The sequence below is a fragment of the Xiphias gladius genome, chromosome 23 (genome assembly GCF_016859285.1).
Source record: "Xiphias gladius isolate SHS-SW01 ecotype Sanya breed wild chromosome 23, ASM1685928v1, whole genome shotgun sequence".
Taxonomy (NCBI): domain Eukaryota; kingdom Metazoa; phylum Chordata; class Actinopteri; order Istiophoriformes; family Xiphiidae; genus Xiphias; species Xiphias gladius.
In genome coordinates this window covers 29,850,938-29,870,008 of record NC_053422.1, presented here as the reverse complement: position 1 = coordinate 29,870,008, position 19,071 = coordinate 29,850,938, and the positions used below count along the sequence as shown (strand labels likewise).

Genomic DNA, 19,071 nt, shown 5'->3' with positions numbered 1-19,071 from the left:
AAAGGAGACAGCGGTTGCCCAACAACATAACAGTTGTGGGAAGAGTATGATGAGGATGACCACTGGCACATGTACAAGGAGGAGGACTCAGCCACCATCTTTGAGGAGCAGCCGCTGACTCACTACTACCCTCTTGGCAATCTGCATGAACCTTTCTAATTAGCCGACGAACGAATGGGCACTGGCCTCCCCCCACCACTGCTGTTGAAGACCCTCATGGACTATGTAACAGTGGCCAAGCCATTTGCCAACTGCTCATCCATGGTACCCATTTTACATTACACCAAGAGGGAATGAAATACTCTGCTGGTAGTCAAGGCACCTATAGTCACCTACGGGACATTTCGCCCTGTTGATGGCTGGCATTGAGATAAATGGATACCATCATTTGAGGATTCATTCAGGGTGTGTCTCTTTCTGTTTTTGTCTCTCTGGCCAGTTAGCAAACCGTCAGTCCTATCCAGGAGGGACAAACGAATGATTGTTGCCACCCAGGTGCAGGCACTGGTTAGTAACATGGCCTTCCTGGCAGGCTCTCCGGACCACCTCACTCATCAGCAGACTGAGCTGGCAATAGAAGAAATTGTGGAGGTCCAGACAACCTACTACTACCTTCCTGTGAATGTCCCATGCATTCACCATCAATGGAGGCTGTTCAGGTGGGGCACAGGTACCTTTGGGTGAACCTCGTCGTCTAGGTCGGTTGCACAAGAGAAATCTTCAGCAGGGCTTTGCACAACTGAGGTTGCGCCCAAACCACGACCAACGATGCAGGCTCCAGATTCCTGCTCTAACCTGGAGCGCTGTCCCCTTTTGGGCTCATGAGGAGGTGCATCTAGGGAATGCTCCCCACCACATCCAGATTTTTACAGATGCTTTCCTGACTGGGTGGAGTGTTTGGTCAGTCCAGCATAGGGTGGACTTGACCAGAGTTGGCTCGACACCTGCACCCTCTGGCGCTCAGATGATTCTCCTCCATTTTTTCCACAAATGAGCAACAAACGTCATATTGCAGTCGGACATCATAGTGGTGGCCTACCTGAACAGATGGGGGTTAGGTCCAGGAAAGGGAAATCTTGTCATGGGCCGATCATCACCTTCTCCCTGAGAACCCAGCATGTTTCCAGGTCCCTCAACGTGAGAGCAAACAGAATTTCCAAAACAGGTGCACTTGAGGGCAAATGGAGCTTCCATCCAGTTACCTGGATTTAAATCCAGTTTTCTAAGTATGTGCATAGCCCTATATTGAGAGGAAGCATATTCAACCTTCATGTTGAAATGTTCACATCGATTTAGGTTATATAGATTATTGATTACATTTTGTATCTTGCCATAGGCCTTGTGAGTACGGGGCTTTCTCCCAAAAACTTAAAGAAAGCAGAAGAGACAAACACTGACCGGTAGCTAAGGCACTTTAATGTCAGAAAAAAATCGCAGATCATCAAATATTTTCTCCTGATACAACATGATAAGGCAACCACAAACATTGAAAGCACTTAAATGTTTTACACAACAGATTTTACACAACTGAAAAAAAAACCTATACTTCTGATTAAGTATTCTGATGGATGAAATCTCATCTCGCTCTGGGGTTAAGGCCATTTTTCTTAACAATTAAAAATCATCTTTAATAAGAAGTGGTGTGAACTGTTATTTTGCCATTTGCTCCTATTCCATTTTAACTTATAATACCCGCTCACTGCAGATCTACTAAGGATGGAAAGAACAAAGGTATAGTGTACCAAACAAGCGTGTGACCTGATAAATACAAATACATTTTTTTTTATAGTACAGATGATTTGATTGACAATAACCAGCTAATACCAATTTCTATCAGTTCATTAAACATTTTTTACGACAAATTTCTCATTTAGCAAGTTGGGGGGGGGGGTGTAATACTGTCCCCACTATTGAAAAAATAAACTCTAAAACTTCCATCCCTCCATCTATTAGTACTAAATACTATTCAATTCCAAATAGGTTCATAGCAAAACCTGAGTGTGTGAGGGTGCATTCTGGTTTGATGTTAAGAATATACACCTCCAGCAGGTGAAGGCCCATAGGTTATAGAGTAGCATAGTGGGTGAAGCTGCAGGTTCTGTGATGATTTTATTGGAGCGGAGATATCAAAGGAGCTGGAGAAGGTGTTGATACTCTGGAAATTTCATATCCTCTTTCAACTATATTAACTCAACTGATCAGAATACAAATCATGGCTTAGGAAACAGTAATGTGGCATCGTTGCCCTGGATAGCACCCTACTTGTTGACAGAACTCCCTGTTCTCAAGTGGTCAGCTCTAACTCATCAGGAAGCTGCAAAAGAGACAACAAGACTTTTAGCCAGCAGATAAAACAAGAGAAAAAAATATAAATGTGATAAATGTGTGTCCGTCTCTACCTGTACGGGTATCCATGGTACTTTGCTCTGAAAATGGACAACAGCCAGCTGAAGAAGAGCATCACTAGACCAATACCTGCTACACACATAACTGACACACACACACAGTTTCATAAATGTCACAGTTCATATTTATCATCAGCAAATAAATGTAACTACTTTTCATTTCAACCTTAGTAATAAACTGTCAGTAGACTGTCACACTGAACTGCACTTTATTTAGCTCTACTTATACAGTGGGTTCCAAAAGTCTGAGACCACTTTCCCACTCAAGTGAATGAGAAAGTGGTCTTTGTATCTGGTATTGTTCTTCACTTTTTTTTACTTTTTATTTTGATGGTTTTTCATATACTGTATATTTTATTGCTTTCATGTCCTCGACTATTGTTGCTGTTCATTGTCAAGTGTGTGCCTGTGACCTGTGTGTTATTGCCTGCATGCTAACCAAATTTCCTCTGGGATAATAATAAAGTGGAAGTCAAAACAAAACTCAAACATATACATGCCTTTTTCTCAATAAGTAAAATGTTTTCATCATTAATGATTGGATTTCCAAAAATTCCCCAAAATTGAATGAGCTACAAAAATTTTATTTAACCATTTGAACCCTTATTTCCCTTGAATTTACCACTGTAAGTTAATATAAATGTGTGTCTGTCTCTACCTGTGTCCCCATTTGACAGAAGTGGACGCTGCCAGAGACTGAACATATATTTAATCATGTTCTTTCCCTGCAGCAATGATTTGAGCAAAGTTGGCTTGAAAGAAATGCAGGCAAAACCAAATAAGTTATCTTATCCCCTTTAGAAATTGTCTGTAGTTTTAATTTGGAACTTTGACTGACAGCCACCTTAACTTCACTGAGAATACTGACTACTTTGTTAAGAAAGCCATACAGAGATTGTATCTACTTAGGAAGTATAAATCTAACTATAAATCAAGGAATCTCTGTCTGTCTGTCCTTCGATTTTCTCAACAGTCGCCCATCCGATTAACTTCAAACTTGACGGGTTTAATTGCTGAGGACTCTAGGAAGTGCAGTGCAGTAATTTATGCTCTGCTGCTGTTATGGTAACAATGTTACACCATGCATCATATAATTTTGTTATTCGGTATATTTCTTAACTGCATATTACTCCAATGATGAAATAAATCCATGAAATACCCATTTTAAATTTTAAGTCAAATTCTTCTATATATACTGATTCTCCAGTTCAGCGAAAGAGTTGCTATGAATACACAGTGATTAAATAAATCTACAGTCACTTGTCAATTTTTTTAGGTACACCTAGATAAAACTAATGCAGTATAATTCAACAGGCCTGCAATAAATCCTCCTGTCATGAGAATGTGCAGTTTTTTTGTCAACCTTAATTCATATAAATGGGATGGACAAAATATTAGTAACACCTCTCGTACTGAATGACGCATAGATAGGTGTTCCTGCGGAGGGAAAGCACAACCTCACGCTCGTGGGGCAATACTGGCGAGTCGTTTCTATGGTTTGTCCAAAAAGTAGCTTGATTGTCGCTAGGTGCTTTTGTGAAGTAAAGTCAAACTTTTGAAAACATCTGCCAATGGGGAAACTCCGACATTCAGCTGGCTGACTAATGGTGTAATGTCATCAGACAGTCAGTCAGCGACAGAGAATCACATTTATGGGGCTGGCCCCACTGTTGCGGTGCAGCTAAAAAGTGTGTGTATACTAAAAATTAAAGGAAAATGAGAATAATCAATGTGGCTGTTTGTGCGCATACTCTTCCTCTTTCCAATGTCTATGTCAGAAGTGGCAGCCTCACACAGCAGCATGATTCCCATGGTAACAGCAGCATCTGATAGTGAGGTCAAGGTTTAGACAAGAAATGCATGTCATAACTCAGAACTCCAAAATCAAACCACTACCACTACAGTTTAACAGCTAAGTGCAACTCTAAAGGTTAGGCATGCAATGGATTTAAGCTTTGGGAAGGGAGGTGTCACAAGCCCATTGTGAAGCTGATGATATAATTAAAAAATAACGATACAACACAACTAGAAGAGGACCAAAGCTGACACTCACGAGTCTGATCCACTCCATCTGGCTGACTGCTGTCAATAAAAAAGGGGCTGACATTAACCCCATGGATAAAATCACTAAGGATTAGTTTTGCTTGAGCTTGTTCTCACCTGTGTACTTTAAAGTGACTTAATAAAGATAAGAATTGTAGGTTTAGTCCTGGCTATTCAGTACGTGCTGACTGTAGAAGTTAGAGTATGTATTCAGATGAAGGATACTGAAGAGTAGGACGATGTGTGTCTCAGCCACAAACTGGGCCTGACTGCTGCCATGGATGTAACTCTAAAAACAACCAGACAGTTAAATACTATTCTGATAATTAGTTCACATATTATGTTGTGCAAGAGGATATACTGTAAACAGTGCGTTTCTGACTTACAACTTGTCCAGTGCTGGGGTTCTTGTGTGCATAAGGTGGTCCTCTGATGTGGTTCCACATCTGGCCTGAAGTCATGATCAGGACAAAGCACTGAAACCCACAGAAAAAACAGCAGCACAGGGAAGACATTATAAAGATCAGGATTTATTCATTAGAAATTGGGTTGGGAGACTTTCCTCTTCCTTTACATTTACAGATTTTTTCCCCATAACAGTGGTTTCACCACAGATTAGGAGATATTAATGTAATGACACAATCCCAGTGATGATCAGTTTACTAGCAGGTGCACATCCCTCTGTAATACTGAGCTAAATATACAGTGGAGACTCTCAGTGAGCAGCTGGGTATTTGTTCTGGCTTTTTTGATTCTGAAATGAGATCTGTTTTTACTCGTTCAACACAATTTGTGCTGTATTTGGTATTGCTTGAATGTGTTTGTTGGGATAACAGAATCTTATGTTGAGTTTCCTCCCTTGAGATGCTTTGCCAGGCCTTTACTGCAGCCACCTTCAGTTGCTGTTTGTTTGTGGGTCTTTCTCTCCTCAGTTCTGTCTACAGTAAGTGAAAGGCATGCTCAGTTGGGTTGAGGTCAGGTGACTGACTTAACCATTGAAGAATATTCATTATTCTTATATTCTGTAACATTTTCTTTGCCTTGAGAAGTTCTTGGGTTGCTGTCCCAATATGTTTTGGGTCATTATCCATCTGTACTGTGAAGCACCGTCCTATCAGTTTTGCAGCATTTGACTGAATCTGAACAGATAGTATAGGTCATCCTGCTACTTTTATCAGCAGTCACATCTTCATAAACACCAGTGACCCAGTTCCACTGGCAGCCATACATGTCCATGCCATGACACTGCCTCCACCAATTTTGATGTGGTATACTTTGGATCATGAGCTATTCTCTTTCCTTCTACATATTCTTCTCTTACCATCATTCTGGTACAAGTTAATTTTGGTTTCATCTGTCCACAAAATCTTGCTCCAGAAGAGGGCAGGCTTTTTTAGACGTTTTCTGACAAAGTCTAAACTGGCCTCTCTTCTCTCTAATGTTACCAGTGGTTTGCACCTTGTGGTAAACCTTCTGTATTTACATTCATGAAGGCGTCCCTTGATTGTAGACTTTGACAATGATATGCCTACCTCCTCAAGAGTTTTCCTGACCTAGCTAGATGTTGTGGAGGGGATTTCTTCACTAAGGAAAGAATGCTGCCATCATCCACTTTAATTGTCTTCCGTGCTCTTCCTGGCCTTTTGGTGTTGCTGAGCTCACCAGTGCATTCCTTATTTTCAAGAATGTACCGAATTGTTGATTTGGCCACCCCTAAAGTTTCTGCTATCTGTCTGATGGGTTAATTTTGTTTTGTTTTTTTTCAGCCTAATGAGGGCCTCCTTAATTTGCATCGACACCTCTTTGGACTGCATATTGAGAGTTCCCATGAACAGGTACCAAATGAAAATTCAACACTTGGAATCCACTCCAGATTCATTTGTCATGAAATAATGAGGGAACAGGGCACACCTGGCCACCAAACTGATCAATTGTCAATTGTCCAATTACTTTTTAGCCACAGAAAATGAGGGAATCTGTATAAAAATGGCTATAATTTGTAAATGGTTGGTTCAAAATTTTTTTTACATGTGGCAGAAATGTAAAGCACTTTGATTGGTCAATAAGAATAGAAAAGCGCTATATGAGTGCACACCATTTACCAGTTTTATTTCTGTGATAGCTCTGAAAATTATGAAATACATCTTTATGTTGAATAAAGGAAATTTGTGATACAAAGAAATTTTACATTACCAAAAAAGGGATTAAGAGTGACTCATTTGAATATTTGCAACCTAAGAATAAAAACTCTTATGTAACAGAATTTGCATATACTCGCAATCTCAAACATGTATAGATTCAACTATAAACAGTTCTTTATTTTACAAAGCTGGGTATAACCATTTACAGGCAAGACAGGAATGCAAATGGAGGTGGATTAGCGATTTATGTTCAGAGCCAAATACCGGTAACAGTTAGGGAATATCTAAGAAGTATAGGAGTTTAAGTGATTTGGCTACAAGTTCAATTGCCTTATATAAAGCCAATATTTATTGGGTGCCGTTATATACCACCAAAGGCAACAATAACATATCTGGATTAAATACATGAAATATTAGATAGGGTATGTGATATAAATAATGAGATTTCCTTCGAGGGTGATTTAAATATTGATTGGAATTCAAGTGTTGTGCACTCAGAAATATGCTACTTTCTCTTGCAGACACATGTAATTGTAATTGGCTTTGTAACAACTTGTGACAAACAAGTCACAAGTTGCTTACAAATGAAGTTGCTTACTGATGAAGTAAGAAAAAACAACTGGTCAACAGTTTTACGTGAGGAAGATTCTAATTTGACTTTGGATGTTTTTAATAAGTTGTTAATGCCAGTTTTTGAAAAACATGCCCCTGTAAGAAAGTAAACTGAGAAATGTTATGGCTCCATGGCTGGACCAAGAACTCAAAGAATACATGGTGCAAAGAAACCGAGCCAAGGTAAAAGCTATCAAATCAGGTGATACATCACAGTGAAGTATATATTTTATATTTTTACAATTAAGGAATTAAGAAAAAAAGTATTACTATCAAAACAGAATTAGATATATTAAATTACACAGCAGGAAAATGTGGAATGCAGTCAATCAGTTAATGGGGAGAAAAGAGAAGCCAACATCATCCTTTTTGGAAGCAGATGGAAAATGTTTACTAAACCAATGGATATTGCCAATTACTTAGGTTATTACTTCAACAATAAAATTCAGAAATTGTGATATATATTGATTTCACATCTGAAGAAGATGGGCTTTCTAGCAGGTTAATAAAAGACAGAATAATGAGTAATTAATCATTTTAGTTTAGGTTTGAAAAAGATTGTGTTGGTACAATTGAGAAATTATTACGAGAGTAAGGAAAAGCCTTCAGGTTTAATATCCTTGATGTGAAGCTACTAAAACTTGTAGTGTTAATTGATTGCTATGCCTATTTCTCACATCATCAATTTAAGTTTAGAGCTTACTACCTGTCTTGAATAAAATTATGGAAAAAATACTATATGTGCAACTTCAAAAGTATTTTTTTAAGAATCATTTAAATACTGGTAGCTCAGATGACCGAAAAATTGATAAGAAAAAAGTTGTATGTAATGTATAGTTCTTCGATTTTAGTGCAGCATTTCATATATTTGATCATAAGTTGTTACTGAATAAGTTGAACTGTTATGGCTTTGAAGCATCTGCTGCTGCATGGATCAAAAGTTATCTCACCAACAGGAAATATACTGTATGGTACTGTAATGGTAGTAATTCTGAGGTAAGAGCAGAGGGTTGTGGGGTGCCTCAAGGAAGTTGTTTAGAACCGCTTTTGTTTTCTATTTTTTTTTTTTTTTTTTTTTACAAATTATTTGCCTCTAATTCTGAATTATGCCTCCATTGCGATGTATCCAGACAATTCCAGAATATATGCATCAGCACACAACCTGGAAAATTTAGTATGGTTTTAAGTGAGGAATTAAGGAATGGGTATTGGTAAATAAACTGGTTCTTAATGTAGAAAAGACAAAAGCTATGGTATTTGGTTCAAAATATTCATTCAAAGTCACAGCTATTTTACCCTTAGCTATAGGAGATATAGCTATTGAACAAGTAACAGGCACAAAGTTATTAGGGATCACTGGTAATAGTAAAATGTCTCAGAATAAAACGATTAGTGCAAGCAAGCATTAGTGTTATCACAGTTAGACTATTGTTCTGTGATTTCGGGAAATACAACAGAAAGTAATTAGAACAGGTTACAGGTAGCACAGAATAAAGCAGCCCGCATTTGTCTTCACTGCCCATATTGTGTTAAGTGTAAAAAACAGTTTGCAATAATCTAGTGTCCTTTATTAGAAATATTATAATAACTAAAACCCCACAAATACTTTATAGTAACCTAACTTTTTTTCAGACTGATACCATTATTCAACTCAGCAGGCATCAGAGGGTAATTTTTTGTTGCCTCCATATAGGACTAGGTTAATACAGAGAACAGTTAATTAACAAGCAATGGTGGCATGGAATTCATTACCAAGTTTCTTGTAATCAAAAGTACTACATGTTTTTAAAAAACATTAAGCTTGTATTTGTTTACACAAGGAATACTGTAGAACAGTATGATTTTCTTGTTTTTATGATTTACTTGCTTGTTCTGTTCTTGAAGATGGGATATGGATGTCGGGAGCTATCCATCCCACTTTATTTGTGACTTAGACTGAGTTGTGAAGAGATTTATTTTCTTAGTTATTGAAAAAGTAAAATTATGATATAGAGCTATTGAATGTATTACATACTAGAACTAGGTTTTGAGTTGGTGTTGGTTATGTGTCGTAGTTGCTGTTATGTATTGTGAGTCTTATTGTGAGTATGAATTTTATGTATTTGTATTGATATATCTTGTTATTGAATTGAAGAATAGTTTAAAAAAACTTGTGGGGATCCCAGGAAGAGTGGTCACTGTTACAATACAGTGGCTAATGGGGATCTAAACTAAATAAATAAACAGTCAAGGCTTAATTTACTTCAATTGCAGGAAAGCTATAAGTTAATAAATTTCTTAATCCCTCAAAAAGGCCTATTATTTATTAAATTTACATGATTTTTCAGTTTTTGGTGACCTTAACTTTTTTCCCCAACACCTTAGGCAGTTTACCCCTTACTTTTGTACCATTTAAGCTTATTCACTGGACTGGAACTGTTTAAATTTCAATAAAACACTAGAAAAGTTGTTTCTCAGCAGCTTTCGCCACACATATTTAACAGTAACCTTTATTAACCTTTCCAGTCTGCTTTCAGGGCCTGTCACTCCACTAAAACTGCACTTACTAAAATGGTAAATTAATTTCTGGTTACTATGGTTTCAGACACTACCTATGTGCTTCTCTTACTCGATCTCAGTGCAGCTTTTGACATCATAGATCACTGCATACTTCTAGACTAATTGGAAAACCAATTTGGTGTCTCTGGCCTGGCCCTTACCTGGTTGAGGTCTTATCTGAAAGAACAGTGTTTTTCCTACAATACTACTATATCAATATTTTCTGATCCGATATACTGAGTGCCCCTGGGCTCTGGTCTGCTCTCTGCTTTTCTCTCCTTATATTTCACCTCTTGGTCAAATTATATGCAACCATGGAATTAAATTCCACTGTTATGCTGATGATACTCAGCTGTATGTGCCTATTAAGGCAGATGATCATGATGATGTCACATAACTTCCTGCTCCTACATTCAGATAAAATTGAGATGTTTGTCATTGGCCCAAACCAACACAGACAAGTTTGATCAAGTAAGAGTAACGATCGACCCCTATTGGATTTCTCAAAGTCTGACAGTCAAGAATTTCCATGTTACATTTGATCAGCAGATTAAATACATCACCAAGACCGCCTTTTTAACCTATATGACATAGCTAAAATTCTGTCTTTTGTGTCTATGGCAGAAGCTGACACCCTAATTCACGCTTGTGTGTCATAAAACTGGATTACTGTAACGTTTTGTTTTAAGGCCTGCCACATGTTAGTACTAGAAGTCTTCAAATGGTTCAAGTTGCTGGAACTATACTTTTAACGAAATCCAGAATAGCTTCCCTTCATTGGCTCCTTATTCATGTCAGATCAGACTTCAAAGTGCTTGTAATGAGATACATGATCTTAAATGGGCACGCCCTTTATCTGTCTGATCTCTTTAAACCTAAATTCCAGAATATAGGACTCCTGTCTGTACCCAGAGTTAAAAAGAAGTCAACAGGTTGCAGGGCCCTTTCTTCAGATCTTGAACCTGTTACCATTGTCCGGGACGGATCGTTCTCAGTCTCAATGAATGTACAGTATAGTCCATGTGGTCCTGCCAACGAGATTACTATAAACTTTCTCAAAACCACTGCATCTCTCCAACCTTCTGTATGTTTTGCTCTGTGTGCCTCTCTTCCTTTCCCTCCCTCTGTCTCTCCCCATTTTCTCCCCCATCCTCTCTTTTAACTCAGGCTCTCTGTGCTGGACCATCACCTGTCCCAGAACCTCTCTCCCCCCCTCTCCTGACTGTCAGTGCCTCATTCCAGATTCTGCCTCTGGATCTTCATCCTCCAGGAGTCCAAGCCTCTTCCTCGTCTCTCTCTCCTATGTGCTTCTGGTGTGCTTGGTTTTGGCTCTGGTCTGTCTGTGTATTCTGTCCTCTTTCCAGGTCTTCATGGTGGAGAGGATGTCGAGTTGCTCAGGTCTATCTGTTGACAGCACCTGGAAGTAGCCCACCATCCTCCTGGATCATATTGTCCATGTACAACCCATAGTTCTGTCATCCTGATTGTCCATTCTGTAAATTTACTATGTTGCTCTGCTCTGTACAGATGGAATGTATTGTATATATTACTGTCTCCTCCTCCGCTCGCCCTCCTCTTTTTCACCCTTAAGTGTTTTTTGGGTTGTTTTCCCTTCTCTAAATCAGGGTCTAAGTACAGATGGTGTTGTATGCTGTACAGATTGTTAAACTTGTAATATTGGGCTACGTAAATAAAACTGACTTGCCTTGATGCACACTACACATTTAAGTTAGTCTTGATTTGCCTTTCTAGCAATCCTATGAGCAGTTCTCTCTGAAAGTTTACTTCCTGTTCCAGACCTCAACTTGACCTACACCGTTCCCATTAACTGGCAAATCTTAATTAAATTACAAACTGAAGAAACAGCTTCCTGAAAACACTTTGCTATCTTCTCCTGCTTTGTGGGCATCATTTATTTTAATTTTCAGAGTGGTAGGCATCTGGTTAGAGGAGCCCATGGCTGCTGATTGTTGGGATGAGGTTTGGGGAGTCAGGGTATTTATAAAGCTTTGAAATTTGCATCACTTGGCCTAATGATGATTGTGAATATAACCCATAACCCTAAAAAGATAATTAAGGTCTGACACCTTGGTTTTCAAAGAGCTCAAATGTTTTGGTTGCCCAAATTTTCGTATGGTGCTCCTTTTTTTTTTTCTAAAATTGTACAAAACAAAAATAATAAACTAATTTTGCTTAAAATGTTGAAAAAAAAAGCATCATCCTTAAGTTTATGCCTGATTAGTGTCCTACTCACTTAGCTATTCACAGTAACTGAATTTTTGACTAGGGGTGCCCAAACCCCTTTATGCCACTGTATGTACATACGCATGTATATGTGCATGGTGGTGGATCTAAGTGTGTGTGTTGGCTGTTGTTACCAGCGCAGAGAAGGCCCAGACATTCTTGTTAAAGAGAAACTCCAAATTGTGTCTTCGTAGATATGCCAGTCCTCCTATCACAGCCAGGAGGAAGCCCAGCAGGAGAGGCCCAGCGTAGTTTGGAGGACGAATGACACGTATCTGAAGAACAGACAAACCTGACTATAATCACCAGAGGCTCCTATCATCCTAGTATTTGAGTGTAAGTGTTGAAGTTCAGAGTAGAGATTTAGCTCTTCATCAGAGCTAACACAAGGATCACATTTAGAGGCCCTGGTCACTTAGACACAGATTTAATGATATGTTTTACACTTACCTGCACATCGGTTCTGTCTGCCACCCATCTAGCTAGCTGCTCAGCTGAAAAGCCTCTGACCTGTAGCTCATAGGTATCAGATCTGCGAGGTTTCCCTTTGGATGGGAAGTGGAGGAAGGTTGGAGCAGAATTCATATTCAGCTGCAACACAAACAAAGAGACAAAAAAAAATTCAATATATGTAGCAGTGAGGTTCAATAGTTCTTTAAATGAATCTCATCTTCACAGGTTCATCTTTCAACATTTTTAAGTTAAAAATAACCATGAATTGTTTACTTACACGTCTGTACCTCTCAGTTTTAACCCGTCAATGCATGAAATTCTGAAAGCCCAATGACAAGATTTTTTTCCTCCGTTTTTTTTTTTTCATTGGACATGAAAAAATAAGTAATATTTTATTTTTTAGTTTACATGTATTTTTCATAGTGTTTTTGACATGTCCACTCTGGTGGACAGGATGCATTTAACTGTTCACTGTGTGATATGACATATCACTGTGATCTGTAATAAACAGAAGTGTATTTTGTGAAAACTATGAACGTGAAATATCATTTTATTACCGTATTTAACATATTTTAACATATATTGTTCTTTTTTATGGAAAAACAGCCCAAACTACAGTGTGTCAATTTTCATGCAAAAATGCCTACATTTTGGAAGTTGTAGCTTCTCAGATGTGAGGATTTGACACTTTGTTTTTTATATCTGATGGTTAACTGATTATCTTTGGGTTTTGGATTGCTGGTTGAATGAAAAAAGGCAATTGGAACACATCACCTTTGGGTGAGGGAAATTTCGGAATTTTTTTTGCTATTTTCTGATTAATGATTAAATAAGTCTTTGTCAAAATGATCAGCAGATAAATCGATAATGGAAATAATCGTTAATTGCACACTTAATAATGTCCACAAGTCTCCAAAAACTCTTCTCAAATAAAAATTTCAGATATACTTTCTTCTTTAGGGTTCCTGAAATGTACATCATTTGCTCAGATATACAATACAGACTTACAATGCACCCAGGGCACAAAGCCACAAGTCACAGACATATGTACTTAGTTTTGCTTGTGCATGCAACATTGTTTGTTTGCATTCTTTGTTTTCAGTGGGTGGAAGCCAGTGATTTTCAAGGCCACACCTGATTTCAGGACATACAAAAGATGATAAGCAAATACCAGTCACACAACTTAATTAACACAAAATATTATTTTTGTTGCAAACACCCTCCAAATTACATAATTCTAATAAATATGGACTGATTTATTGAGAAAATGTTAATATAGACAGAATTTTAACACATAAATCAAGTTTCAAGTATTTTGCTAAATGAATGTGAGTAATGCATGATGTCCACTAAAGTGGACAAATAATTAATTTTACTTTTCTGCTTGAACAAAAAAAAAAAAAAAAAAAAAAAAATAAAAAAAAAAAAAATCAATATTTACCTCCTTGTTTATTTGTCAGCAGAATTACGCAAAAAGTACTCAAGTACTTTTTTTTACCTGCAAGATTCTTCTTCTATGGAAGGACTGGAGAGATATTCCTGAGGTGCTTGGAATACCTGACATTTCGTTGGCCATCTTGGATGTTGGGGTTTTTAGCTGCTCATACATTTGCTTGCAACTAGGTGGCTGCCTATTGTGTTTTCAAGAACTGACCATATCGATATGTAGCTACACCATCCAAACAAAGACACATACAAGAAACTGGCTTTAGAAAAGCTGTCCACTATAGTGACCACTGTGCGCCTAAGCACTTGTACAGTGCTGTATATTCTTTTAGCTATTAGTTTAGGAGATATGCACATCCACTTATTGATGACATCTCTGCATTTGAATGTAGTTTTTGTAACTCGCTTTGAACAAGAACATCCAGGGCTGTTTCTGGACATCCACTGGTCCAAGATCTTTGTGTTTTCATTGGTGCACAATTTAAAGATATCTATTATTCAACTTAAATCAACTTCTGATCTGAGTAATATCAAAAACAACAACTGGTCTGTTAATGAGTATGTTTGCATGCACACTAGTGTCCCTGTCTGAAAACTTATCCTGGTTATAATCATATTCAGGATATGATAAAGAACATAAGAAACCTCGGGTGTTCATATCCATTATCCAGGTCACTGATGATCTGTGCACGAGTTTGTTTGACTGCTCAACATCTCAGACTCACTGTCATTTTGGTACTGAAGTACAGGTATTATTAATATCCGACCATTTTATGATCCACTAGTTATTTTAATTCTACTTAAAATTACACAGTTTAGAATACCCTTTTAGCTTACATTAAAATTACTAAAGCAACTTAGATATGTTCTACATTAAGAAAATATAACCTGCATCACAGTTTTTTCTTTATGGTATAACACAATATTTTGCAAAGTGTCCTATAATATTTTATATATTATCCAAAGAGAATGTTTGATCTGTTGTGGCAGGAAGGTCTGGGATTTAGACAGTGTTATGAATCTAAGCACAGTCAAAAGGCTAAAGTTTTCAACCATCGGCAGCACTGCAGAGGTGTGGTTCACCAGAAAAATGTCGCTGAATTTGATTCAAAACATCAGTTTTCAAAACTCATAACAGCCGTCCTTGCAATGCTCACTGACATTTGCTGCAACATCATTAATTTAAACAAGACATTTTCAAACTGTGAGGTGTGCCTACCCAGGGGGGGTTTTGTGGGGAATCTTTTCTTTCTTGTGGACAGTATTTTGTCTACCTTTGCATCCAGGGCTTCTAATGTGTTACATTACTATCATGTTGAAGTCATGCTTTCTTCCTTGTTTTTCACTGCAGATTTTTGAACATGTTTGTAGTTTGGAAAATGCCAGTAGCAGTAAAAACTACATATAATCTTATGTAGTGTTTACTGCTACTGGTTTTTTTGTAGTAAATAGACTGAAACATTTCAAATCTCTGCTGTGATTCTATAAAGTGCAGAGGAAAAACTAATATACGATTTACGGGCTAAACTGTTTCATTTATTTGTTTCAAACCATTTGCCCAGGAGGACTGAGGCTCTGCAGGTTTTCAGTCCAACAAAACACTGCAGCAGCTCAATTTAATGATGAATTCCTTTTCTGAAGCTGAAGGTCTGCTGACCAGAGAGATCAGCTGCTCCAATGTTTAGTTTGGAGGCTATAAGTCACACAGGCTTTCTGTTCTTTGGTGTTAATATACGGAAGGCCGACTTTTAGAAAACAAAACTGCAGAACAAGAAGCTGTCTCACCATCTGAAAGACATCTGATCCTTCATCAAAATCGACAGATGCAAAGAAGACTCTATTAGTAAAGGCAGAGGAATAACGCCAGGAGTTAGCCAGCACCTGGAACTCCTCATCAGCTTGTCTGAAATGAAAAGACACATTTAAATTCTTCCATTAGAATGAAAACAACAGCTGCTGCGCATGTGCGTACTGCTCCTGCTTCTTACCTGCAAACCCCACACTGTCTCTGTGGCTGCAGCGCTGTAAACATGATGACCACTGAGTAGTTTCTGGGAGGAGCCTTGACAAAGCGACGAAACTTATCTCCATTCATCCTGATGATAGAACGCTTGGAGGCCCAATCCATCATCTGAGTCACCTTCTCTGAAAGCAGAGTCTACACAGGGCAAACAAGAAGACAGCTGCTAGTGTTAGGCAAAAAAACAGGAGAACATATGAGAAAAGCTAGGAGCCATCCTCATACTGCAGGCTTCATACAGTGATTATGATAAAGCTGCACAATATATCCAAGACAGAAAAAACAAAAAAATCAAATAAGAGACTAAGAAATGTTATGTAAAATACTAATCCCTAATGTAAGAATTTGAAGCAAGCACAAAACATATGTATACACGTATGTATAAATGTATACACACATATACATAAATATGAATAAACATGTATATCACACGTATATCACAGGTATATCCGTATGCACACACACACAAGTATATCCGTATGCACACACACACACGTATATCCGTATGCACACACACGTATATCCGTATACACGTATATCCGTATATTACAGGTATATCCGTACACACACACACACACACACACACACACACACACACACACACACACACACACACACACGTATATCACGCGTATGTACATGTATACACCCGTATATTACGCGTATGTACATGTATACACACGTATATTACACATATATAAATTTATATATATATAAACATGTATATTACACATATATAAATGCATATACACATTTTACAAATACATATGTATATTATATATACACACATCAAACATACGTATACATATTATATATACACGTATATTATACATACATAAATATACACAACCACACACACACACACACACACAAATATACAAACACACACACACACACATATACACGTACACAAATATACACACACATATACACGTACACAAATATACACACACATATACACGTACACAAATATACACACACATATACACGTACACAAATATACACACACATATACACGTACACACACAACCACACACAAATATACACACATATATATACACACATACACGTACACACACATAGACATACACATACATATACATATAAACATACACATATATACATCCCAACCAACAATTCACTCAGTCATAAGAACGATAACAATATTTATATTCATGTAAAGGCTGTTTTTACAAAAGTGGCCACCACAGATGACCAACAGTGACACATTATTTCAAACAGTGCGAATGCTTTTATCAATCTGTACAAAGAGTTACCAGACTGTGTCTTAACCACAAATGTTCTAAAGTTTTAAAGCTCTGGAACAAAATCAAACTTCCTTTCATTTGTTTTATATTCAGCAAATCTGACATATATTCCTGATGGCATTAGCTTAAAGAAGACATTAAGGACGTGTGTAAGGTCAGTGATAATCATGTCTAGCGATCTGTTGTATAAAGTACTGTCAGGCCTAATCATCTTCTTAACAAAACATCCCTATGAACCGGTAGCAGTGAAGGATAAGGTTACATGTTGTTCTGAATGTGTTGATGTTATACCTAAGTAAAGTTTGGTAGTTCGTCTACCTGAATCATGTGATAATCCCAAAGAATTGTAAAGTATGCATGATTGCTGGTAAGAGCAAAAATACTTCTCTATTCCAGCTTTTTCAATGGTAAAGATTTGCTGCTTGTCTTATCTTATGTCAGTGATTCCCAAACTTGGGGTCAGGACTCCTACTATGGGTCACAGGATAAATCTGAGATGTTCATATGATGCATGCAAGGGATAGGTTAAGAAGAAACAAAGTTCTCCTGTAAAAATCTGAATTGATATTTCCAGTCTTTGCTTTTGTTTAGGAAAACCAGACAGTTTTACCTCTCTGAGGCTCAAAATGTATTCAAACAAGACAAATGAGAAGTTTAGAGGTCAAACCAACTTATTGACTAATACCGATATACACCGCTTTATTTTAAGAGGTAACAAGCTTAAATGTTTTGGAAACGCAGACACAGACAGGTTTTGTATGTATGTATTTATACATTTAATCGACCAAATGATTAATCAAGAAAATAATGGTGAGAATACAGTTGCAGTCCTAATTCCATACAGTGGATAACTATCTTTTATCAATTTGACTTCTATTTAGTTAAGTAATAGATACCTAGATGGTTTGATTTAAATCTTGTTGAATAAAGTTATATTAATGAGAGAGAGAGAGAGAGAGAGAAGAGCAGCACAGGTTAAGGGACCTCTAGCAGGGAGTAAAACTGCAAGTATTAACAAATAAAGTGGTGTAAGCTGACCTCAGTTCTGTGTAGCAGTGTTTTAGTTCTAACATAGCTGCTGCCTGCTGTGTTTAGTTAACATCGGCTAACATGACCTGAGCGGTGAACAAGTTCAAGTGGATCAACTCTACGGACTCGAGGTTTCATGTGAACCATTTTACGAGAAGTATTATGGCTTAGAAACGTTATCAATGTCTATGAGTGAAGCCCAAATACACGTCATTTGTTTGACCCTAGTTATATACTTTCTGCCATCCCCAGCCACACGTTAGCTCGTTTCTGGTTACTGTTAGCTTAGCTACTCATAGTGGCACGGGTGACAGACAACTTTGAAAACTTCGAAGACATTTTAGCCAGAGTGTCTTAACCTTGTAGGCTGCATTTTATTAAATGCGTGTTACCTCTTTTTTCTTCTGAGCGTCAGCTGGGTAATGGTGGAAAACGAAGAGGAGAAACAGCGAAATTAAAAGTTTTCCAAACATTCTGTAACAGCGGTCCGACCCCACGCTTGACCGCCTCCTGTCAGCTCACTATTGGTCACCTGTCAGCCAATCACAGAACCTGTCACTCTGCTTCTGCTTTTTTCTTTTCAACTTTATTCACAGAGAGCACGTGCAGTGTGGGGGAACCCTCCTGGTGCAGGTGGGATGAAAGAAATAAGGGGACTGTCAAATAGACACATGGAAAACCTACACAACAACAACATGATAAAAAAAACCACAACATTTAACTATTAATTAAAAATAATTACAACTTAGACACGAAGCAATGCAGTTTCTTGGCTTTTTGTTTAATTTGAGACACTTTATGGTTTAAAGTCATTCATGCACTGTGAGGCGCTGGGTTGAGTTTCTTTGTATTTACACACATCAATACAATAT

The 19,071-nt window shown here is 37.7% G+C and overlaps 1 protein-coding gene across 1 annotated transcript; it reads right to left on the bottom strand.

Annotated features, from left to right (window-relative positions):
* Nucleotides 1–1,394: 1,394 nt before the first annotated feature.
* Nucleotides 1,395–18,767, bottom strand: LOC120785164 (magnesium transporter protein 1). The gene is made up of 10 exons (XM_040119603.1): nt 18,592–18,767; nt 15,871–16,040; nt 15,668–15,785; nt 12,434–12,574; nt 12,118–12,258; nt 4,835–4,924; nt 4,674–4,737; nt 4,157–4,231; nt 2,400–2,490; nt 1,395–2,314 (listed from the first exon to the last, which is right to left on the bottom strand). The coding sequence occupies exons 1-10, from the start codon at nt 18,670–18,672 to the stop codon at nt 2,299–2,301; spliced, it is 987 nt and encodes a 328-aa protein (XP_039975537.1). The 5' UTR covers nt 18,673–18,767; the 3' UTR covers nt 1,395–2,298.
* Between the last annotated feature and the right edge of the window lie 304 nt (nt 18,768–19,071).

Bases quoted from the DNA above. Each gene is read 5' to 3' on its own strand.
- LOC120785164 (XM_040119603.1), bottom strand. From the start codon at position 18,672: ATGTTTGGAAAACTTTTAATTTCGCTGTTTCTCCTCTTCGTTTTCCAC. The intron at 15,786-15,870 runs GTAAGAAGCAGG...TTTTCATTTCAG, and splicing joins AGACAGTGTGGGGTTTGCAG to ACAAGCTGATGAGGAGTTCC. The intron at 4,232-4,673 runs GTATCCTTCATC...CCTCACTATCAG, and splicing joins ACACATCGTCCTACTCTTCA to ATGCTGCTGTTACCATGGGA.